This window comes from Tursiops truncatus, chromosome 8 (assembly GCF_011762595.2).
Source record: "Tursiops truncatus isolate mTurTru1 chromosome 8, mTurTru1.mat.Y, whole genome shotgun sequence".
NCBI lineage: Eukaryota > Metazoa > Chordata > Mammalia > Artiodactyla > Delphinidae > Tursiops > Tursiops truncatus.
The window spans coordinates 26,206,900-26,232,383 of NC_047041.1; the positions used below are offsets into that span (position 1 = coordinate 26,206,900).

General features: G+C 36.5%; 1 protein-coding gene across 3 annotated transcripts in view; it reads right to left on the bottom strand.

Moving 5' to 3' along the window:
- CWF19L2 (CWF19 like cell cycle control factor 2) overlaps positions 1-25,484 on the bottom strand; it is a 194,476-nt gene that overhangs the window by 126,250 nt on the left and 42,742 nt on the right. For 2 of the 3 annotated variants that reach the window (XM_019948743.3, XM_019948741.3), the window contains exons 6-7: positions 17,019-17,112; positions 2,440-2,549 (exon numbers count right to left, since the gene is read on the bottom strand). In XM_019948743.3, coding sequence (XP_019804302.2) covers positions 2,440-2,549; positions 17,019-17,112 — 204 coding nt within the window. The remainder of the gene's footprint in view (positions 1-2,439; positions 2,550-17,018; positions 17,113-25,484) is intronic. The other variant, XM_019948742.3, reaches the window with a different exon arrangement.

The following is a 25,484-nucleotide window of genomic DNA, read 5'->3' on the forward strand; positions in this document are numbered from 1 at the left end:
TACTCAACATTACAAAGCTATTAATTGTCTTTGATTTATCTATACATTTAATTAAATTTAAATCAAAATTCCAAAATGAGTTGTAAATTTATAATGTATTTTGGAAAACTGTTTCTTTTGAGCTTGAACTTGACAAAATTGATTCTAAATTTAACAACAAAAAAAAGCACACATAAGAATGTAAAGTTACTTTTTAGTGAATAAAAGGAGACTTACCCTGTCACATAGTAGGTGTTCACTAATTATTTGCTATCTGCATGAGTTACTGAAAACTACAGTAATTAAAATAGTATGATACTAATTCCAGGAAACAACAAAAAAATCAATAAAATAGATTTGAGAGTAAAGAAATAGACTGATTTTATAAAAAATGATGTAATATATAATAAATGTATCATTTCTAATTAGTGGGAAAAAATAATTCATTCAATATATTATAAATGACTATCTAAAGACTTAAGGAAAGTTAAATGCTTACTTTAAACTATACACAAATATGTATTTCAAAAATATTAAAGCTATCCATAAAAATAAAACTGAACAAGTTCTCAAAGGACATATAGGTGTGCATTTTTATGATCTTGGGGGTGGAGAAGGCCTGTCAATGAATTATACCAATAACATTAAGTCATAAAAGAAAAACCTGATAGGTTTTGTTCGTAAAAATATTTAAAATATATTCATAGCAAATATAAACAAAGTAAAAAATGAACATGAAACTAACAGGAAGAAATTTGAACAGACTTATTAAAAGGTCTTAAATTAATATCCCCAAATGGGTAAATACCATCAATAATCAATCAAATGGCCAAAAAAATATGAAAAAATATCCCACTTTGCTAGTAAACAAATGTATAAAAATAAAAGCAAAGAAAAAGTCTGCTTACCAATCACAGTAGCACAGAGTATAAAGAATGATAGTACTACTATTGAAAACCATGTAACAAAAGTCATTTTACTGACAGTATAATTTCTTCAATATTTCTGTACAGAAATTTTGCAATACATATCTCATTTTAAGTGTCTATATCCTCTAAATTGACAATTTCCCTTTTAGCAATTCATGTAAGAAAATAACCAGGTAAGTATGAAAAATGCATTGGAAAAGATGATCAGCACAGTGTTGTTTAACAGCGGAGAAAATAAAAATATATAAATGTCCCTCCACTGACAATTAAATAAATAATGGTAAAATCATATAAATATATATATGTAAATATTAAGAGGTCATTAAAATATATACATTTACTGGCAACCAACTATGTCTGTTTGTGTAAGTGAAAGAATCAGGATGTATTCTATGAGCCTGTTTTTTTTTTGGTTTTTTTTTGTTTTTTTTTTGTTTTTTTTTGCGGTACGCGGGCCTCTCACTGTTGTGGCCTCTCCTGTTGCGGAGCACAGGCTCCGGACGCGCAGGCCCAGCGGCCATGGCTCACGAGCCCAGCCACTCCGCGGTATGTGGGATCCTCCCAGACCGGGACACGAACCCGTGTCCCCTGCATTGGCAGGTGGACTCTCAACCACTGCGCCACCAGGGAAGCCCGAGCCTACTTTTATGAAACTGTTTATTTTAAAAGTATATAATAACCAGAAAAAAATCTAAAAAAAAATCAAAATATTAACAAAGATTCTCTTAAAACAAAGGATAATTTTTCTCTCTCACTTTCTTTGTTTGCCTACTCCTTCCTAAGCCTTCTTTCTTCTGAAATTAAAAAAGAAAAACAGGATATCAATAGCTACTGAAACAGAAAGATTATTCACCCATGGTAAATGGGGGAGCTGGTTCTAAAATATACTGCTGCATGATTCCATTGTTTTGTACATACACACACACACACACACACACACACACACACACACACACACACACACTTGGTAATCATGTCATGATGTATGTAAGTGAAATCATTATGCTGCATATCTTAAGCTTATATAGTGCTGTTATGTCAAGTATATGTCAAGTATGTCAAGTATATTTCATAAAACTGGAAGAAAAAATAAATATCACTTTTTAAAAGCACACTCTCTAAACAACAACAAAAAAACTGTTACAATCTGAAACTCCGGAATACAACAAAAACTCTGAAATAAAATAAAATCTCTGATATATACAAAATTTTTAACAGTGGTTATGTCCAGAGGTATACTATGGAGGCTTTCCTATATTATTTAAATTTCCTCACAAGAAGAAAACGTTGCTTTTACATTAAACACATGCATACTTGAATTTTACATACTTAAGTTTTATATTCATTGAGTTTTATATTCAAATATGCTACATAGGTTTACATAAAAATGAAAAGGAAAAAATGGCTATAGCAATATACACATTTGAAATTTAGTATCAAGTCAATTCAAAAGTGTTTCCTGGCACAAAACACTGACAAAGTTAATTTCTCATATAACTCTGAAAATAATATGTAGCTCCTTAATACTTACCCCATATCTTTCAGCTACAATGTCTTCTAAATTTCTATTTTGTTTCTCAGCTTGTTCCTTCATTCTTTGGTAAGACTTCCTTAGCCAGCTTAAACCACCATCTTCTACTACTGAAATTAAATTCCAATATTAAATGTCAGTTATACTTTTCACATGGTTATGACAGAATACTTATTGCTACTACAATGATTTCTAACTATAAAATTACATATTATTCCTTGAATATATAAAAATCATAAATACATTTAAAATTCAACATATACTTGAGTGCCTATATATGCAAGGTGCAGTTCTACAATTATGAGAAAGGAAAAAATAAAACTACCCTCAAAAACACTGCCATCTAAGAGAATGAGGATAAAAAGACATAAATAATTATAACAAAGATAATATTTGATAAATATTATAAACAGCTAAAAAGTTATATAAAAATGAAAAAAAAGGAACGATTGCCTCTAAATGTGAGGTCAGGGAAAATTTCACAAACCAGGCTGAAAAAATGAGTTGGATTTCTATAATAAAAGATAAGAGTAGGAAGGGCATTCCTAGAAATAAATAAGGAATAAAGGTACACACATGGGGTAGAAAAGCTGTTTCAGATACAACACAAAGAACAAATAAGGAGCTGAGAGCAGTCAAGAGGGTGGAATAGGAGGACCTGGGGTTCACTTCTCCCCACAAGTACATCGAGAATATATCTACAAGTGGAACAATTTGCATAGAGCACCTGCTGAACACTAGCACAGGATCCTGGACACCTAAAAGGACAAGAGAAGATCCCTGTGTAACCAGGTAGGATGAAGGACAGAAAGGGAAGAAAAGGAAAAGAGGAAACGGGATGGAATCCACACTCCTGGGGAGGAGCTGAAGGAGAGGAGAGATTACCAAACCCAGGGAGGCCCCCTTACCAGTGGCAAAATATGCTGAAAGGGGTGGATTCAGGGGCTATTGTAAGAAAGGACAGTGGCTGATCTGTGGCAGTCAGAAGAAAACAAGGCTTCCATGGACAGTCTGTACCACAGCCCTGCACACCTCAGCCTGAGATGGGTGTCTGCCAACGTGGGCAGGGGCTGGGTGCTGACACGAGATGTTAGGAGAGCAGACCCAGGGAGAGGACTGCTGTTGGCAGTCCTGTACGGCCTGAAGGGACGGGAGTGAGGAGCTCTGCAGCTGGGAATGCTCCTGGAAGAAGTAGGACTGCCTTAGAAGCAAGGTGCCATTGTTGAGTGGCACACAAGGGGCGGGGCCCCCATCGCAGCCTCTCTCCCCACATGCCAGCCCTGGCCTCCATGGCCACTGGGAGGGATTCCCAACAGAGTGCCCACGCCCCAGTCATTGCAACCTTGTCCCCCTCACACCTGAGCAAGTGCACATGCCCCAGTCATAGGCACCTTATTCCCTCCTGCCTGAGCAAGCATGCATGCCCCAATCGATCACCACCTGTGGCCAATCCCACCTAAGCGAGTAAGAGTCTCCCACTCAGTTGCTGCCTTTGCCCCCACTCGCCTGGGTGGAGAGCAGATGCTTGAGGTTAGCCCACACACCGAGATGGGACCGAAACCAAAACTGAGCCCCCATGGCTGTACGACTAAGGAAGAGGAATTAAAATCTCTCCGTGCAGCTGCACAAGCCACAGATTTAACCCCCATGATCAGCCTGGTATATCCAACACCTGCAGAACAACTGAAGAGATGAGTGCTTCCAGAACTGAGATGGGTCTAGCTTTGGCAGCTGTGGACTTTGGGAACATGTGCACATGGGAGTTGGGGCAGGTCAGAATCTGTGTTGCAACCACACTGCCCACAGCAGGTCCAGAAACTTACCTGAAAGGTCTTTGAGGGCCTCCTGGGGAGGTGGAGGTTGGAAATGGCTCACCATGGGGGCAAAGACACAGATAGCAGAGCCCCCAGGGATTATTTTGTTGTTTTGTTTTGCTGTTTTAATTCATTTAAAATTTTAAACGTATTTTTTATTGGTCTATTGGGTTTTTTTGTTTGTTTTGTCATTTTTGTTTCTTTTTGTCTTCTTTTTTTTCTTTTCTGTTTTGGAGCTTTTTTTCTCTTTTTCTGTTTGTTTCACTTTGTTTTCTTGTCATTTTTGTGTGTTTATTTTTTGTAGTCTTTGCTTTTTGTGTTGTTTTTCTTTTGTTTTTGTTAGTTATGTTTCTATTGTTTGTTTTCATTTTGAGGTATTTTTGTTTGGTTGGTGGTTGTCTACTTTATTATTTGTGGGGTTTTTGGGGATCTTTTTGGTTTTGTTTGCTTCTTTTTAGTTTTCTGTTTCTCTTGGTTTTTGTCTCTTTTCTGGGTTTTTTTGTTGTTTTTTGTTTGTTTGTTTTTGGCCACACCACGTGGCTTGCAAGTTCTTCCTTGGTTCCCCAGCCAGGGGTTGAAACTGAGCCCTGTGGTGGAAGCATGAAGTCCTGGCCACTGGACCTCCAGAGAATTCCTGGCCCCAGAGAATATTAATCAGTGTGAGCTCTCCCAGAGGTTCTCATCTCAGCAGCAAGACCTGGCTCCCCACAACAGCCTGCAAGCTTCAGTGCTGGATGTCTCAGGCCAAACTACCAGCAAGACAGGAACACAACCCCAACCATCAGCAGACAGGCTGCCAAAAGTCATCCTATGCTCGAGACACCCAAAATACAGCTCTTGCCACAGCCCTGCCCACCCAGCTCCAACCACCAGAGCACAGGCATCAGTCCCTCCAACCAGGAAGCCTACACAAGCCCCTGGACCAACATCACTCACAAGGGGGCAGACACCAGAAGCACGAGGAACTACGACCCTGCAGCCTGCGGAAAGGTGACAATGAACATAGTAAGTTACACAAAATGAAAGAACAGAGGAATATGCTGCAGACAAAGGTGCAAGATAGAAACATACAAGATCAAATAAATGAAAAGGAACTAGGCGATCTACCCAAAAATAATTCAGAGTAATGATAGTAAAGATGATGCAAGATATCAGAAACAGAATAGAGGCACGGATCGAAAATATACAAGAAATGATTAACAAAAAACTAGAGGAACCTAAGAACAAACAGTGATGAACAATAATGAAATGAAACTACCCTAGAAGGAATCAGTAGCAGAATAATTGAAGTAGAAGAACAGGTAAGTGAGCTGTAAGACAGAATGGGGGAAATCACTGCAGTGGAACAGAATAAAACAAGAAATCAGGACAGTCTCAGAGACCTCTGGGACAACATTAAAGGAACCAATATTCGAATTATAGGGGTCCCAGAAAAAGAAGAGAAAGAGAAAGAGTCAGAAAATATTTGAAGGGATTGTAGTTGAAAAGTTCCCTAACATGGGAAAGGAAATAGTTGCCCAAGTCTAGGAAACACAGAGAGTCCCATACAGGATAAACCCAAGGAGAAACATGTTGAGACACATATGAATCAAACTAACAAAAATTAAATACAAAGAAAAAATATTAAAAGCAACAAGGGAAAAGCAACAAATAACATACAAGGGAATCCGCATAAGGTTATCAGCTGATATCTCAGCAGAAACTCTGCAAGCCAGAACGGAGTGGCAGGAGAAATTTAAAGTAATAAAAGGGAAAAACCTACAACCAAGATTAATCTACCCAGCAAGGCTCCCATTCAGAATCAGCTGAGAAATCAAAAGCATTACAGACAAACAAAAGCTAAGAGGAAATTCAGCACCACCAAAATAGCTTTACAACAAATGCTAAATGAACTTCTCTAGGCAAGAAACACAGAGAAGAAAAAGACTTACAAAAACAAACTGAAAACAATTAAGAAAATAACAATAGCAACATACATATCAATAATTACCTTAAATGCAAATACATCAAATCCTCCAGCCAAAGGTACAGACTGGCTGAATGGATACAAAAACAAGACATGTATATATACTGTCTACAAGAGACCCACTTCAGCTCTAGGGACACATACAGACTGAAAGTGAGGGAATGGAAAAAATATATTCCATGCAAATGGAAATGAAGAGAAGGAGAGAGTAGCAATTCTCATCTCACACAAAATAAACTTTAAAATACAGACTGTTACAAGAGACAAGGAAGAACACTGGATAACGATCAAAGGATCAGTCCATGAAGAAGACATAACAATTGTAAATATATGCACCCTATATAGGAGCACCTCAACATAAGGCAAATACTAACAGCCATAAAAGGGGAAATTGACAGTAACACAACAATAGTGGAGGATATCAAGATCCCGCTGAAACCAATGGATACATCATCCAGACAGAAAGTTAAGGAAAACACAAGCCTTAAATGACACATTAGACCAGACACACTTAATTGATATTTATAGGACATTATATCCAAAAGCAGCAGAAAACATTTTCTTCTCAAGTGGACATGGAACATTCTTCACAATAGGTCACATCTTGGGTCACAAATCAAGCCTTGAAAATTTTAAGAAAACTGAAATCATATCAAGCATCTTTTCTGACCACAACGCTATGAGATTAGAAATCAATTACAGGAAAAAAAAAAAATGTAAAAAACACAAACACATGGAAGCTAAACAATATGTTATTAAATAATCAATGGATCACTGAAGAAATCAAAGAGGAAATCAAAAAATACCTAGAGACAAAGGACACCAAATACACGACACTGCAAAATGTATGGGACACAGCAAAAGCAGTTCTAAAAGGGAAGTTTATAGCAATACAAGCTTACCTCGAAAAACAAGAAAAATCTCAAGTAAACAACCTATCCTTACATCTAAAGCAACTACAGAAAGAAAAACAAACAAAACCCAAAGTTAGTAGAAGGACAGAAATCATAAAGATCAGAGAAGAATAAATGAAATAGACACAAAGAAAACAATAGTAAAGATCAATAAAACTAAAAGCTGGTTCTTTGAGAAGATAAACAAAATTGATAAACCTTCAGCCAGGCTCATCAAGAAAAAAAGGGAGAGGATTCAAATCAATAAAATTATAAATTAAAAAAACAGAAGTTACAATGGACACCACAGAAATAGAAAGGATCATAAGAAATTAGTACAGGCAACTCTACATCAATAAAATGAACAATGCAGAAGAAATGGACAAATTTGTAGAAAGACAGAAGCTTACAAGACTGAACCATGAAGAAATAGAAAATATGAACAAACCAATCACAAACACTGAAATTGAAACTGTGATTACAAATCTTCCAACAAAAGTCCAGGACCAGATGGTTTCACAGGCAAATTCTATCCAACATTTAGAGAAGAGATAACACCTACCATTCTGAAACTCTTCCCAAAAATTGCAGAGAAAGGAGCACTCCCAAACTCATTCTATGAGGCTACCATCACCCTGATACCAAAACCAGACAAAGATACCACAAAAAAAGAAAATTTATAGGTCAATATCACTAATGAACATAGACACAAAAATCCTCAACAAAATACTAGCAAATTGAATCCAACAGCACATTAAAAGGATAATACACTCTGATCAAGTGGGATTTATCCTAGGGTTGCAAGGATTCTTCAATATACACAAATCAAACAACGTGATACACCACATTAACAAACTAAAGAATAAAATCCATATGATCAACTCAATAGATGCAGAAAAAACTATAACAAAGTTCAACACCCATTTATGACCAAAAAAAAAAAAAAAAACTCCAGAAAGTGGGCTTAGAGGGAACTTATCTCAACATAAAAGAGACCATATACAACAAAAGCTACAGCTAACAATTAATCAATGGTGAAAAGCTGAAAGCATTTCCTCTAAGATCAGGAACAAAGCAAGGATGACCACTCCTGCTAATACAACTCAACATAGTTTTGGAAGTCCTAGACACAGCAATCAGAGAAGAAAAATAAATAAAAGGACTCCAAATTGGAAAAGAAGAAGTAAAACTGTCACTGTTTGCAGATGACATGACACTATGCATAGAAAATCCTAAAGATGCTATGAGAAAACTACTAGCACTCATAAATGAATCTGGTACAGTTGCTGTATACAAAATTAATACATAGAAATCTCTTGCATTCTTACACACTAACAACAAAAAATCAGAAAGAGAACTTAAGGAAACAACCCCATTTACCACTGCATCAAACTGAATAAAATACCTAGGAACACACCTACCTAAGGAAACAAAAGACTGCTACGCATACAACTATAAAATACTGATGAAGAAAGTAAAAGATGACACAAACAGATGGAGAGATATGTTCTTGGACCGGAAGAATCAACACTGTGAAAATGACTATACTACTCAAAGCAATGTACACATTCAATGCAATCACTATCAAACTACCACTGGCATTTTTCACAGAAATAGAACAAAAAATTTCACAATTTGTATGGAAACAAAAGACCCTGCATAGCCAAAGCAATCTTGAGAAAGAAAAACGGATTTGGTGGAATCAGGCTTCTGGACTTCAGACTATACTAGAAAGCTACAGTAATCAAGACAGTATGGTACTGGCACAAAAACAGAAATATAGATCAATGGAACAGGAGAGAAAGCCAGAGATAAACCCACGCAAATATGGTCACCTTATTTTTGATAAAGGAGGCAAGAGTATACAATGCAGAAAAACCAGCCTCTTCAATAAGTGGTGTTGGGAACACTGGACAGCTACATGTAAAAGAATGAAATTAGATCATCCCTAACACCATACACAAAAATAAACTACTCAAAATGGATTAAAGACCTAAATGTAAGGCCAGACATTATAAAACTCTTAGACAAAAACATAGGCAGAACACTCTGTGACATAAATCACAGCAAGATCCTTTTTGACTCCCCTCCTAGAGAAATGGAAATTTTAAAAAACTAAACAAATGGGACCTAATGAAACTTAAAACTTTTTGTACAGCAAAGGAAACCATAAACAAGATGAAAAGACAACCCTCAGAATGGGGGAAAATATTTTCAAATGAAGCAACTGACAAAGGATTAATCTCCAAAATTTACAAGCAGCTCATGCAGCTCAATATCAAAAAAACAAACAATCCAATCCAAAAATGGGCAGAAGACCTAAATAGACATTTCTCCAAAGAAGGACAGATTACCAACAAACACATTAAAGGATGCTCAACATTACTAATAATTAGAGAAATGCAGATCAAAACTACAATTAGGTATCACCTCAAACCAGTCAAGAATGGCCATCAGCAAAAAATCTACAAACAATAAATGCTGGAGAGGGTGTGGAGAAAAGTGACCCTCTTGCACTGTTGGTGGGAATGTAAATCGATACAGCCACTATGGAGAACAGTAGGAGGTTCCTTAAAAACTTAAAATAGAACTACCATACGACCCAGCAATCCCACTACTGGGCATATACCCTGAGAAAACCATAATTCAAAAAGAGACGCATACCACAATGTTCACTGCAACTCTATTTACAATAGCCAGGACATGGAAGCGACCTAAATGTCCATCAACAGATGAATGGACAAAGAAGATGTGGCACATATATACAATGGAATATTACTCAGCCATAAAAAGAAACGAAATTGAGCTATTTGTAGTGAAGTGGATGAACCTAGAGTCTGTCATACAGAGTGAAGTTAAGTCAGAAAAAGAAAAACAAATACCGTATGCTAACACATATATATGGAATCTAAAAACAAATGGTTCTGAAGAACCTAGGGCCAGGACAGGAATAAAGATGCAGACATAGAGAATGGACTTGAGGACACAGGGAGGCAGAAGGGTAAGCTGCAATGAAGTATAAGCAGCTTCTAGAGGGGTGGGATAGGGAGGTTGGGAGGGAGACGCAAGAGTGATGAGATGTGGGGATATATGTATATGTATAGCTGAATCACTTTGTTATAAAGCAGAAACTAACACACCATTGTAAAGCAATTATACTCAACAGAGCTGGAGGAATCAGGCTCCCTGACTTCAGACTATACTACAAACCTACGGTCATCAAGACACTATGGTACAGTACGGTACTGGTACAAAAACAGAAATATACATCAATGGAACAGCATAGAAAGCCCAGAGATAAACCCACACACCTCAGTCACCTTATCTTTGACAAAGGAGGCAAGAATATACAATGGAGAAAAGACAGTCTCTTCAATAAGTGGTGCTGGGAAAACTGGCCAGCTACATGCTAAAGAATGAAATTAGAGCACATTAGAAATTTCTAATTTCTAATGAAATTAGAAATTAGAGCACACCATACACAATAATAAACTCAAAATGGATTAAAAACTTAAATGTAAGGCCAGATACTATAAAACTGTTAGAGGAAAACATAGGGAGAACACTCTGTGACATAAACTACAGCAAGATCTTTTTCCATCCACCTCCTAGAATAATGAAAATAAAAACAAAAATAAACAAATGGGACCTAGTTAATTTATTAATTAAACTTCAAAGCTTTTGCACAGCAAAGGAAACCATAAACAAGACGAAAAGACAACCCTCAGAATGGAAGAAAATATTTGCAAATGAAGCAACTGACAAGGGATTAATCTCCAAAGTTTACCTGCAGCTCAATATCAAAAAAGCAAACCAATCAAAAAGTGGGCAGAAGATCTAAATAGACATTTCTCCAAAGAAGACATACAGATGGCCAAAAAGCACATGATAAGATGCTCAACATCACTAATTATTAGAGAAATGCAAATCAAAACTACAATAAGGTATCACCTCACGCAAGTCAGAATGGCCATCATCAATAAGGTCTACAAACAATAAGTGCTGGAGAGGGTGTGGAGAAAAGGGAATCCTCCTACACTGTTGGTGGGAATGCAAACTGGTACAGCCACTATGGAGAACAGTATGGAGGTTCCTCAAAAAAGTAAAAATAGAGCTACCATATAATCCAGCAGTCTCACTCCTGGGCATATATACGGAGAAAACCAGAATTCAAAAGGATGCATGCACCCCGATGATCACTGCAGCACTATTTACAATAGCCAGGACATGGAAGCACCTTAAATGTGCATCAACAGAGGAATGCATAAAGAAGATGTGGTGCATATATATACAACTAAATATTACACACCCATAAAAAAGAACAAAATAATGCCATTTGCAGCAACATGGATGGACCTCGAGATTCTCATACTTAGTGACTTAAGTCAGACAAAGAAAGACAAATATCATATGATATCATTTACATGTCAAATCTAAGAAAAGGCTACAAATGAACTTATCTACAAAACCAAAATAGAGATACAGAGGTAGAAAATAAACTTATGGTTACCGGTGGGTGAGGGTGGGGGAGGGATAAATTGGAAGATTGGGATTGACACATACACACTACTATATATAAAATAGGTAACTAATAAGGACCTCCTCTACTCAATACTGTGTAATAGCCTCTATGGGAAAACAATCTTAAAAAGAGCAGATATATGTATTTGTGTAACAGATTCACTGTGCTGTACACCTGAAACTAACACAACATTGTAAATCAATTATACCCCAATAAAAATTTTTTCAAAATAAATAAATGAAATAAAATATATTAATAGTTTTAAAAAAGAACAAATAAGGAAATTACAGATAATACAGAACTATCTGTATTATCATAGATAATAATGCAGATATTAACGCAGAACTATAACAATGAAACAAATTATTCTAGCTGTGATTACCAACTATGGAAATCTGAATGCCTCCAACAAACTTTATTAGGCTGCTTATATTTCCTTCTATATACATCACACTTTTCATTTGCATATAGGAAATTTAATAAATAAATCAAAACTGTTCCTGATTTTCCTTGTTCAAAAACAGAACTAGTTTAGATCACCCCAGCTCTATAACCCACAAAATACAGAGACCCCAAAAGACATGTATAAGAATCTTCATAGCAAGAAACCTGTAGTAATCCCAGCCTAGAATCAACCCAAATGTCCATCTTCAGTAAAATGAATATACATACATTATAGATTATGATATATATATTCCTAAAATAGACTACTACATAGCAATGAGAATAAATGACTATATACCCAACAACACAAGTGAATCTGAAAATGGGCACAAAAGTAGCAGGAAACAAAAGAGGGCATAGTATATGATTCCAGGCAAAGCAGAATTTTGGTTCCAGAACCCTCTGGCAAGAGCACAGTGACTCGAAGAGCCACAAAGCGAATCTTTGGGATGATAATAATGTTCTGTTTCTTAAACTGTACACTGATTGCACAGATGTTTTCACTTTGTAAAAATACAGTTGACCCTTGAACAGCAACATGTTTGAAGTATGTGGGTTTACTTACACTTGGATTTTTTTCAATAGCAAATACTACAATATACACAACCTGCAGTTGGCTGGATCCATGGTTGGTTGAATCCACAAATACAGAGGGCCAACTAAAAGTCATATGCAGATTTTCAACTGCACAGAGGGTAGGTGCCCCTAACCCCCATGTTGTTCAACGGTCAACTGTAATCAGTCTGTATACTAAAGATTTGTGTACTTTTCTATATACGTGTTGAACGTAAATAAAAAGTTTACTTTAAAAAAAACAGATTTTTCAATTCTGAAATTAATTCTGTCCCTCACACAAATCTCAAAAGTTTATCTTCACTAAGCTATCTCTTCTAAGATAACGGGTCTTACTTTACATGCCTAAAATATTGTGTACTTCAAATCCAGGTCTCTAGTTAACTCAATGATTCACTTTTCATTTAAGTTTATTTTGGTCTTGCTCTTTTTTTTAATGTATACATTCTATGAGTTCAAAATTAACAATGCAGCTACTCAAGGAAGTTAGTCTAAATCTGCAATTTACACTGTGATAAGAGACAACCACTGTAAATAACACCCATGTTAATGTTCTAGCTATATAATTAAAATTTTTATTCCAAGGAGTTATCTACTGACAAACTGATGGACACAGTGAAAATTTTAATTCATATTCATGGAGTTCTCATAGAAATGGGACCTAAGAAGGGACCAAAGAAGCCAGTTTTTATACTTTTTAGACAGAGAAACACTAAATTTATAAGAAATTTATAGGACAAAAATAACTTAGGCTTTGGGTGCTTAATTAGTGAAGAATCTAAACTGAGTTTGGGCTTGGGGTAATAAATTAAAGAAGTAACAAGGTCTGTTTGTATAGGCTTTTTGACCTCAAATTCCCTATCTCTGTTGATAAGAATTTCCTTCTACCTTCATTTTTCATATGCAATTTATTCCCTACTTTCAGGAAGACAGAGAGGAGGTTCAAAGTGTCCCTCTTGCATCAGCTCTTTCTTAAGTAACTTTAATTCAAAATAATCAATATGCCATTGAGGCACACTTTGGGGCAACGTACCCTGGGCCCCAACAATAGCAATAATAAAATATTTATAACAAGAGAATTCACCAAATTGAATATTTAAAAAGCAAACAAAAAATACCAACTACAGAACCATCTATCAAGAAATTCAATCCAACAAATATTTTGTGAACACTTACTATGAATATGAAAATCTATTAAACACAGAAGGAAATCAAAACATAATAAGGGGGGGCTTCCCTGGTGGCGCAGTGGTTGAGAGTCCGCCTGCCAATGCAGGGGACACGGGTTCGTGCCCCAGTCTGGGAAGATCTCACATGCCGCGGAGCGGCTGGGCCTGTGAGCCATGGCCGCTGAGCCTGCACGTCCGGAGCCTGTGCTCTGCAACGGGAGAGGCCACAACAGTGAAAGGCCCGCGTACCGCAAAAAAAAAATAATAATAATAATAATAAGGGGGTAAAACATTGGTGAATGGGGTATCTACTCACTAAAAAGTAACTTTTTAAAAAAACAAAAAAAATCATGAATAAGGCATGGTCCCTGTCCTATCTGAGATAAAGATATATCAAATAATTACAGTAAATTCATTGGTATGGAGCACTTAATATATACCTGTACGTGAAGTCTGTTGTTTATAAGTCAAAAATTCAGAGACTGAGTATATGCTTCCATAATTAAAAGTTATATTATTATAGACAAAATACAACCAAGTGAATCTGGGCTACATCCTCATTTTTCTCAGAAGACAGGATAATATAAAAATAGCAATAAACTGAATATCAGGAGACCTAGATTTTAGTCTTGCTGTTTTTATTAAATAGTTGTAAGACCTCAAGCAAGTCATTAACTCCTTTAAATTTTGCTTCTTTGTGTGCAAAATAAGGCAGTTGATTTAAATCAACTTTGAAACAACTTCTCAAAAGATTCTGTAAGAGAAAGCCAAAAAATAAAGAGGGAAAATAATCTACATGGATGAACAAAAATACAGAGTTTTTAAGCAAGAATATCTACTAACTACATGGTAACAGAGTCTTCTAATAAAAACCTAAAGTAACTAACCCTAGACTAAAATCAGAAGACCTGGGTTCTAGTACTACTCATATGACTATAGGCAAATAACGACCAATTTCAGCCTTAGTTTCCTGAACATTAGGTATTAGCTTCCTATACAATTGGGACATCTACTTTGCTACCCTCACATGGCTGCTATTGAAAATAAACTGATACAAAAACGTGTTATTTTGTAAACTTAAAAATTGTACAAATATTCCCATTACTAAAATATGATTTAAGATAATTTTGTATGGACAGTGAAAATTTATTTATTTTTCTACTTAATTTTCTCTAAGGAAAAAAATATCAAGAGTAACAAATTAGTTATTGTGTATATGGCACCTCAATCATTACCAAAAAACCTGTTGATAAAATCTTCCCAAAACATTTCATCATAAGGACAAATATTTGACAACATCATTATTAAGTATTTACTATATTCCAGATTCTGTGATAAATCCTCATAATAACCATATAAGACAGGTAATACCATTATTCCCTACTACAATGTTTAAACTGGGCTCAGAGAAGTCAGGAAACATTCCCCAAATCACAGAACTAATGAGTGGAAACGCCAAAATTCTAATCCCAAGAAGTCAAACTCCAAAGTCTAAGTCCTTAAATATAAACACTATAGCACCTCTACATACCTCTTAATACTACTTTTATAACACTTTTACGTGCCTCACAGTTTCAACTCTACCACTAGTCTAAAGAGAATGACTACACTATCTGCATATGCAGAAAAACCTACAAATCATTTTTTAAAGCTTAATTTCAACTCTGGGATCTGAACCTCTGACAGACATTCAGAGTTTTCTGTCATTCTTTCTCCTTCTAATTAAATATGAGAAAGGGAAATGGTAAAAGCATTATATGAAAGGGAAGGGAGAAAGGCTCTCTAATACCTTTATGTAAGGTCATTTTTCTCCTAGTGTCTTTGATTCTACTGGTTTAGCAAGCTGAAAGATACTACCTAAGGTAGAACTTTGGGTCTTCTCCAATCAGTGAAGTTAAGAACCTGCTGACTACATATACTCAGACAGGATTTGCCAATTCTAAGTCTTCCCCATAGATGAACTTACTGACTGTCCTCTGACAACAAGGATGGTAAAAGCTTGGATCAGCCCTACATAATAATGGTTCACTGAGAAAACTTATGATTCCCAAACTCTTAAATTTCTAAACATCAGTATTTCAAAGAGAATCTTATATGACTACAGTTATTATTATATAGCCCAGCAGAGACATTTCTTTATTGCCCAAGTTGAAAGGCAATAAAGAAAAGGTTATTAATTACTAATAACTTCAGTAAAACTAATAAATATAAATTAAAAAGGAACCTATAACGTGGCTCCAGGGACATCTCTCATAAAACACAAAAGAATATAACAAATGGCCAAAATAAAAATAAACTATGTATAAAAAGCAGGAAAATATTCTGCTGAGAAATGACTAAGATGAAAAGATAATTTATAATACTACTATGTGTATACTGGGTTAATTGTAATTAATCAAACTTTTCATTGAGTTGTCAATGTAACACTTAATTGGCATATAAGTATTTTTTTAAATTATGGTGAAAGGTATGAATACATGACACAAGTATTTTGTCTCCATCTGCTGGAAAGTAACAGCACTATCCTAACATCAATAAAATCTGTAAATGCTGGCAAAGTAAGAATTTCTGAAGATATAAAATCACATCTTTAATATTTATACATCATTTTCATGAAACTTCAGAGCTTTAATACTTTTTACATTTTGTTATAGAATGTAACAAACCAAAGGATTACATCCTTACAGAACCATACTTTTCATTAATCCATTCAAAATATAAACTCAAATATAAAAACATTATCGAGTATAAAAATATTTAATAAATTTGCTAACATATTATAGTTAAAATAATCTTCCCAAGTACTAATAATTTAAATGAGGCCTTAAAAGACTGCATGTTTTATCATTGCTTTCCTATATGTAAACTGAACCTTTAGTAATAATCCATAGATGCTCATAATATAAAACCATACAAATTTCACATCAGATAATCAATATACATCATTGTTCTGCAAATACATAAACAGACACAGATATCTGCAGACTAGATCAAAATTACAGCATCAAGCAGAAATATTTAAATAATAACTAGTGATAAAATTTAGATTTAATACATCTCAAAATCTGATTTAGATTATTATTCATTTTTGGAATTCATAATACATCTTGCCAATCTACTAGCAGACTCAGTTGATTCCCTTAGGAATACCAAGTTATAAGAAATGCCTGTGTGGCTACAATCAAAATATGAAGATACCTTTAGTAACTGATGACACATTACAGTCTTCTGGTGGAAGACCTGTCCCACCATCCTTCCAGTATGGGTTCAATTCTCTTTCCAGCAGTCTGAACTGGAACAAAACATTTTCAGAGGTCACAATTTTAAAATAACCCCACCATAAAATATATTAATAAATTAAAAACCTGAGACTCAGTTAACAATTGTAACCTTAGGGAAATACTTTAAAAACTCTTAAGACACACTCTTTTCCAACTTGCAGGAAATAATGTCTAAATTAATATTCATTCAATGCTTTTCTTGAATACCTACCATGAATCAGAATTGTGCTAGATGCAGAAAATGTAATAGTCAATATGCCTAACACAGCCTTTGCTAGCTTATGAGATAGTGAGGAATACAGACAATATACAAGTAACTGTCAAGTGCTTTGAAGACAGAAGTACAGAGTGTTAAAGCCATACACAATTCAAACTCCTCTCATGCTGACAAATCAAAGACTTCCTAAAGGAAGTAATATGAGTACTATTAGACCTAAGGATGAGCAAGAATTAGCCAGTTTCTTCTGTGGGAAAAGAGAATTAAGAGGTTCCAAGTATAGGAATAAAAGCATGTTCATAAAGCCCAAGAGGAAAGAAAAAGCACTGCACCTTTAGGGAACAAAGTAATTCAGACTGGCTAAAACTTGAGAAGCATGAATGAACATCAATAAGAGATTAGGTTATAGAATAATCAGGGACTAGGCCACAGGAAACACTTTAAACTGCTATTGGAGCTTTCTGCTGGGGCAATGGTAAGTCATAAACATGATCAGCTTTGTGTTACACAAAGAGCAAACTGGTTTCAGAGTGGAGAAAAGACTGGAGAAAAGCAACATTATAGGTAGGAAACCAGTAAGAAGATTGTGGCAGTAATCAGGAAAAAGATGACAGTAGCCTAGTCACAGTGCAAGTGTCTACTGTGTTCCAAGCACTATGCCAGGTACTGGGGCTATAATTAATAAGCCAGGCATAGTCCTTACCGTCAAAGAAATTATGGCCTTGAGAAAGGAGAAAGACAAGCAATATTAATATAGAAGAGTGCTATGAAAGTAAAGACTGCTATAGAAACATATACTAGGGGTATCCAATTTGACTTAAGGGGTCAGAAAATGCTTCTTAGAACTAATAATGGCAATTATTAGAAATAATAATGGCAATTAGATAGAGAAGAATGGAAAGAGTTAAATGTTAGTTAGCTTCCAGAACCAACCTTTGAAAACAAAAATGTTGGATAAAAAATTTTTAAAAAGCATTTAAAATGTATTCATGAGCTGACAAAAAAGTACAGAATCTCCAAACAACAAAATTTAAGTTAGGAATTTCCTGGCGGTCCAGTGGTTAAGACGCCGTGCTTCCACTGCAGGGGGTGCGGGTCCGATCCCTGGTCTGGGAACTAAGATCCCACATCACATGGTGCGGCAAAAAAATAGAAAAAAACAAACAAAAAAATTTTTATGTTAAAGGTTAACTTAGAGGGATAAGCAAAGTAGTAAGGATTTGACTTCTTATAATGTACACACAAAAAGATTCTGCCACCTCCCTTTTTAGCCTACTGTAAAATCTCACAGTATCTACAATTTCTTCCAGTGGTCTTATTTGGACACTCAGAGAGATACATATCAGATATTCAACAGGATAACAAAGACTAAAATTACAAACTGAGGAGGACAATTGACAACTGGTAAGACGAATTATGAGATACTATCTGAAAGTACACAAAAGACACAAGACTGAATATATAAAGAACTACCATCAGTAAGAAAAAGATAAAAAACATAAACAAGCAGTTCATACTATAAGAAATCTAAATGACAAAAAAAGAGATCTCTCCTAGTAATCAGAGGAATGCATATTAATACATGAAATACCATTTCTCACACATTATTCAGCATGACATAATTTTAAAGTTTGACAATACAGATACTAAGTATGGTTAAGAAACATACATTGTTGGGGCACAATAAATTGATATAATCTCTTTGCAAGTGTTTGTGAAAGAAAATAGGTGCGTACTTAATAACTTAGCAATTCCACTTCTAAATATGCACTATGGAGAAATTTAGCACTGCTTGTAATAGTTTGTAAGAGTGAAAAACAAAATATCCATTCCAAGAGGAATGGATATTTACAGAATGGCAGAGTTAGATTATGAAAGACTATACAGTGATTGAAAGGAATGAAATAGAAATAAAATATATCAACATGAATCAATCTCTAAAACATGCTCAGACCTTCTAGTCAAGGGATTTATTAAAGTTCAGTTCATGTTGCCATGTTTGTCTCTGCTCAGGACAAACCGAAAAGATATACAAAATATAAAACACTGCTAAGTTCAAAACAAGATAAACCCATCTCTGTGGACCAAAAACAGAAGAGAAATGCAAAGCAGTAAGCATAACTGAAGCCACATGACTACTGGGCTCTATGTGCAAGCAGAAAACGTTAGTCCTTAGTTCAATTTCTAAAACATAATAAATACTAAAGGTGCTCCAGCATATACAGGGGAATGGAAACAAAGCCAAGGACTGGAGTGGGGAGATGCCCTGCTTATGAAAAAAGGTTGAAAAATTGGTATGCATCTCTATGTGCTATAGACTGGTTTTATAGATATGTGCCATAGATCTGAAGCTTACAGCACAATGTGAGAAAGAAGCCAAGAAGACACAAAGACTTGAGCATTGGCTTTCAAGCTTTTCTGTGACCTTGACCCATAGAGAGATTTTCTGTGTGTATGTGTATCCAAAACAAAGGTTTTAGGAAACAAAACGTATATTTGTTACATGTAATACATGCTGATATTTTATATTTTTAAATGATGACAGCAATAAATTTCTGACTCACAATATGAAAAACATTAGCATAAAGCACAAAAGAAATGATATCCTCAATATAAAGAAGACATATGAAATCAACATTCTTCACACTGAAGCTTCAGTTACGGACCATCATTTTAGTCTTCTTCCTACGATCTTCATTTATTTTCACTCCCATTATAGGAATTATCATTTGATTCTAAGGCAAGGGCCATATTTTCCTCAAAATAAACCAAACATTTATCATGTGTTAAGAATACGATGATGTAGGAAGGAGAGATCAAGATGGTGGAGTAGGAGGATGTGGAGCTCACTTCCTTCCAAGAACACAGCAAAAATACATCTACATGTGGAACAATTCTCACTGAAAACCAACAGGAGACTGGTAGAAAGACTCTTATACAACAAAGGCTGTAAGAAAAATCCACACAGATTCAAGTAGAAAGAGAAGAGAAGCAATCAAGTCAGGAATTGTGACCCTGGGAGGGGACACAGAAAAGGAAGGAGATTACATGGACTCAGAGATCCTCCCTGGGGGGTGAGCAATTCAAGCCACATATTGGGTTCCCTAGTCCTAGGGTCCAATGCCAAGAAGACAAGTCCCCTTAGCTGATTGGAAAACCAGTGGGACTAACAGGGGGACTGTAAGAAACCTAGACTCTGCTCATGAAGAGCACATACAAATTTGATTACTCTCAAAACAAGGCAGCAGAAGTAGACTTAAACTGCCCCAGGACTCTGGCCAGTTTCCTACAACACCCCCAGCCCATGCTCCAGCCTAAGCCAAGTGCCCACTACAGCACCACTTGCTCCATGGCACAGTTCCATACTGGCGCAAGGGATGCTGCACCCAAGAAGAGTACATAGTTGTGAGAAATGAACCCTGCTCAGATCTGGAACAGCATCTGAATGGAGTGACGGCAACCACTAAAGGTGCTTGGCGAGGCAGCACATCAGGAGCAGTCTGTAACTCTGACTGGTCTGGGACCACCACAGCCCACTCCCTGACCGAAGCCAAGTGCCCATTCCAGCCTCTCTTGCTATGCCATGCAGCTCCAAACTGGGGCAAGGGCTACAGGACTGAGGGGAGTATGCTGTTTTGAGGGACAGAGCTAACCTGACCCAGAATGGCATCTGACGGGGGTGGGGGAAGGTGGCAGTCGCTGCAGCTGTTTAGGGAAGCAGTTCATTGGGTGAGGTCCGAAACTCAGACTGGGGTCCAGAACACCACAGCCCACACCTGACCTTTGCCGAGCACCCACTCTGGCCCCTCTTGCTCCAATACTGGTCCCCTCTGGGGCAAAGTACTGGTGCTAGGAACGAAAAGAGTACACACTTAAAGGGAATGGAGCCAGCTCACTCCCAAATAACAGGGCTTCTGCTCCAGGAACTTGGGGCCCTATACCACCTCCAATAAGGTGGTGTTGGTCACTGAGCAGAGAAGAACCCCAGGCTCACACCTGGCTCTGACTCTAGTCCCTCCATCTTCCAGTCTCACCTCCTACAAAGGTGACAGCTGCCAGCACACCCTGTGGAAAGATGTGACTCATGCTCAGGTCAGATCCAGTTCTCCCATCAAAGCCACTGGGCACATGGAGACTGCATAGAAATGCTCCCACACAAGGACACTCCTTCAAGATCAGAGTAGGTAAATGTTTCACCTAATATCACAGACACAGAGAAAGTTAAGCAAAATGAGAAGACAGAAAACTGTTTCAAGTGAAAGAACAAGAGAAAAACCCTAAAGAAACCAACTAATGAAACAGCAGTGAACAACTTAATATACAAAGAGTTCAAAGCATTAATAATAGGAATACTGACTAAATTAGAGGAAAGAATAGATGAACAGAGAATTTTAAAAAGGAACTAAAAAACATTTTTAAAAGACAGAACTGAAGAACATGCTAACTGAAATGCAAAACACATTAGAAGGAACCAACAGCAGACAAAGTGATACGGAAGAAGATGAAATAAAAATTAACTCAATCTGAACAGAAAAAGAGAAACAAGGTTTAAAAAAAATGAGAACAGTTAAGGGATCTCTAAGATAACATCCAGCATACCAACATTCACACTCTAGGGGTCCTAGTAGGAGAAGAGAGAGAGAGGCAGGGCAAAAACATGTTTGATGAAATTATGGACTGCCAGAACCTGAAGAAGGAAACAGAAATCCAAGTACAGGAAGCACAGAGGGTACTAACCCAACCCTAAAAAAATGTTAAAGCATTTTCTCTAAGTGGAAAAGTAAAAGCTACAACAAGTAAGAATCTATAGGAAAGGGAAAATCCCACTAGTAAAGGCAAATATATAGTAAAGCCTATGACTCAATCACTTAAATAGGCTCTTACTAAGATTAAGACAAAAAACTGTGAAATCAACTATATCTACAACGAACAGTTAAGGGAAAACATGAATATGTAAAATACATCATTAAAAACACAAAATGTGGTGAAGGGGTTTAGAAAAATGTAAATCGTTTAGAATGTGTTTGAACTTAAATGACTACCAGTTTAAAACATGTAAATATAGTTATAGGTCAACATATATGAACCCTATGGTAACTGCAAATCAAAAACCTGTACTACATACAAAAAATCTAAAGAAAAAGGAACACAGGCATACCACTAAAGAAAATCATCAAACCCCAAGGGAAGGAACTAAAAGAAGAAAAGAACAAAGAAGAACTGAAAAACCAACCAGTAAACAAGTAACAAAATGGGAATAAGGACACACCTATCAATAATCACTGCAAATGTAAATGGACTAAATGATCCAATCAAAAGACACAGAGCAGCTGATTGGATTAAAAAAAAAAACAAGACCCATCTAAATGCTTCTTGTAAGAGACTCACTTCAAACATAAAGACAAACACATAAACTGGAAGTGACAGGATAGAAAAAAATAATTCATGCAAATGGAAATGACAAGAAAGCAGGGGTAGAAGTACTCACTTCAGACAAATTTTAAAATAAAGTCAATAAAAAAAGATAAAGAAGGGCATTATTAACAAAAAGGATTTCAATGCAAGAAGAGGAGATAACACTCATTAACATATATGCACCTAATATAGGAGCACCTAAATATATATATATAGCAAATATTAACAGACATAAAGGGAGAAATTGACAATAACAAATAATAGAAGAGGATTTTAACACCGCACTTACATCAATGAACAAATCATCCAGACAAGAAAACAGTAATCTTTTTTTTTTTTTTTTTTTTTTTTGCGGTACGTGGGCCTCTCACTGTTGTGGCCTCTCCTGTTGTGGAGCACAGGCTCCGGACACGCAGGCTCAGCAGCCATGGCTCATGGGCCCAGCCACTCTGCGGCATGTGGGATCTTCCCGGACCGGGGCACGAACCCATGTCCCCTGCATCGGCAGGCAGACTCTCAACCACTGCGCCACCAGGGAAGCCCAAACAGTAATCTTAAATGATACTTTGGACCAGATGGGCTTAGTAGATATCTACAGGACATTCCATCCAAAAACAGTAGAATAAACATTCTTTTCAAGTGCATATGGAACATTTTCCAGAATAGATCACATAGGAGGCCAAACAACAAGTCTCAACTAATTTAAGAAGATAGAAATTATATCAAGCAGTTTTTCCAACCACAAGGCATGAAACTAGAAATCAATTAACGGGAAGAAAAATGGAAAAAACACAAAATGTGGAGACTCAACAATATGCTACTAAAAGAAAAACCAATGGGTCAATGAAGAAATCAAAGACGAAATCAAACAAAACCTCTAGACAAATGAAAATAACACAACTTTCCAAAATCTGTGCTACACAGCAAAAGTAGTTCTAAAGGTAAGTTTATAGCAGTAAAAGGCCAACCTCAAGAAACAAGAAAAATCTCATTAACAACCTAACCTACCATCTAATGGAATTAGAAAAAGAAGAACAAACAAAAGCAGAAAGAAAGCAATTCACATCCGAGAGGAAATAAATAAAACAAAGAACAAAAAAGAAAAAAAAAATAGAAATGACCAATGAAACCAAGAGTTGATGTTTTGAAAAGATAAACAAAACTGATAAGCCTTTAGGCAGATTCATCAAGGAAAAAAGAGAGAGGACCCAAATAAAATAAGAAATGAAAGAGGAAAAATAACAACTGCTATCACAGAGATACAAAAATATCAAAACAGAATACTATGAACAATTAATATGCCAACAAATTGGACAACCTAGAAGTAATAAACTTCTATAAACATAAAAACTTACAAGACTGAATCAGGACAAAATAGACCATATGAACAGAAAGATCACTAGTAGTAAAATTGAATTTGTACTTTAAAAAACTCTCAGCAAACAAAAGTTCAGGAACAAATCCATTCCTGGGAGAAGTCTACCAAACATATATAAAAGAACTAATATCTATACCTTCTCAAACTCCTCCAAAAAATTGAAGAAGAGGGAACATTCCCAAATTAATTCTATGAGGCCATCGCTAATTACCCTGATACTAAAATAAAATAAAGACACTACCAAAAAAAAAAAATGACAGGTGAATATCTCCAATGAATGAAGATCCAAATATCCTCAAGAAAATATCAGCAAACCAAATTCAACAGTATATAAAACAGATCATACATAATGGTCAAGTGAGATTTATTCCAGGGATGGTTCAATATTTGCAAACCAATCAATATGATACACCACATTAACAAAAGGAGGAAAAAAAATCACATGATCATCTCAACAGACCCACAAAAAGCATTTGACAAAATTCAACATCCTTTGGTGACAAAAACTCTCATCAAAGTTGGTATAGAGGGAAAATATCTCAACATAATAAAGACCATTTGTGACAAATCCACAGCTAACCTCATACTTGATGATGAAAAGCTGAAAACTTTTCCTCTAAAATCAGGAACAAAGGGGTTCCAAGACAGCGGAGGAGTAGGAGGATGTGGAGTTCCTCTCTCTCCATGGATGCATCAGGAATACATTTATAGATGCAACAATTCTCACAGAACACCAGCTATACACTAGCAGAAGACCTTATACACCGGAAAGGACTATAAAGATCCCTGCATAACTGGGTAGGAAGAAAGAAAGAAGGGAGAAGGAGGAGGAGAGGAAGCGGGACAGGACCTGCATGCCAGTGGTGGGAGCTGAAGCAGGAGAGAAATTCCCTCATCCGGGGAAGCCCCCTCACCAATGAGGAAATCAGTTGGGAGAGAAGGGAAGCATTTCAGGCTGTTGATGGAGGGTGAAGCGACCGATCTGTGGCAGATGGGACAGAGTGAAAACTACACAGACGGTCTGTACCATGGCCCTAAGTGCCCCAGATTGGGATGTGTGTCCAACAGTGCACATGGGGGCTGGGAACTGGAGCATGGGGAATAGAGAGTAAACCCGGGGCAAGAACTGCTGCTGGCTGTGGGGAGATGGTGTGAGGGAACAGGAGGGAGGAAATAGCAACAGAGAATGCCTATGGAGGAAAACCGGAATGCCATGGAAGCAGGGCACTACTGCTGAGTCACATGCAGGGGGTGGAGCCACCATTGTAGCCAGTCTCTCCCCACATGCCAGCGCCTAGCACCAGGCAATACAAAAGGCCCTGCCAGGGCTGGCCCTCATGAGCCTGTCGCTGGGCACTACAAAAAAACCAGAC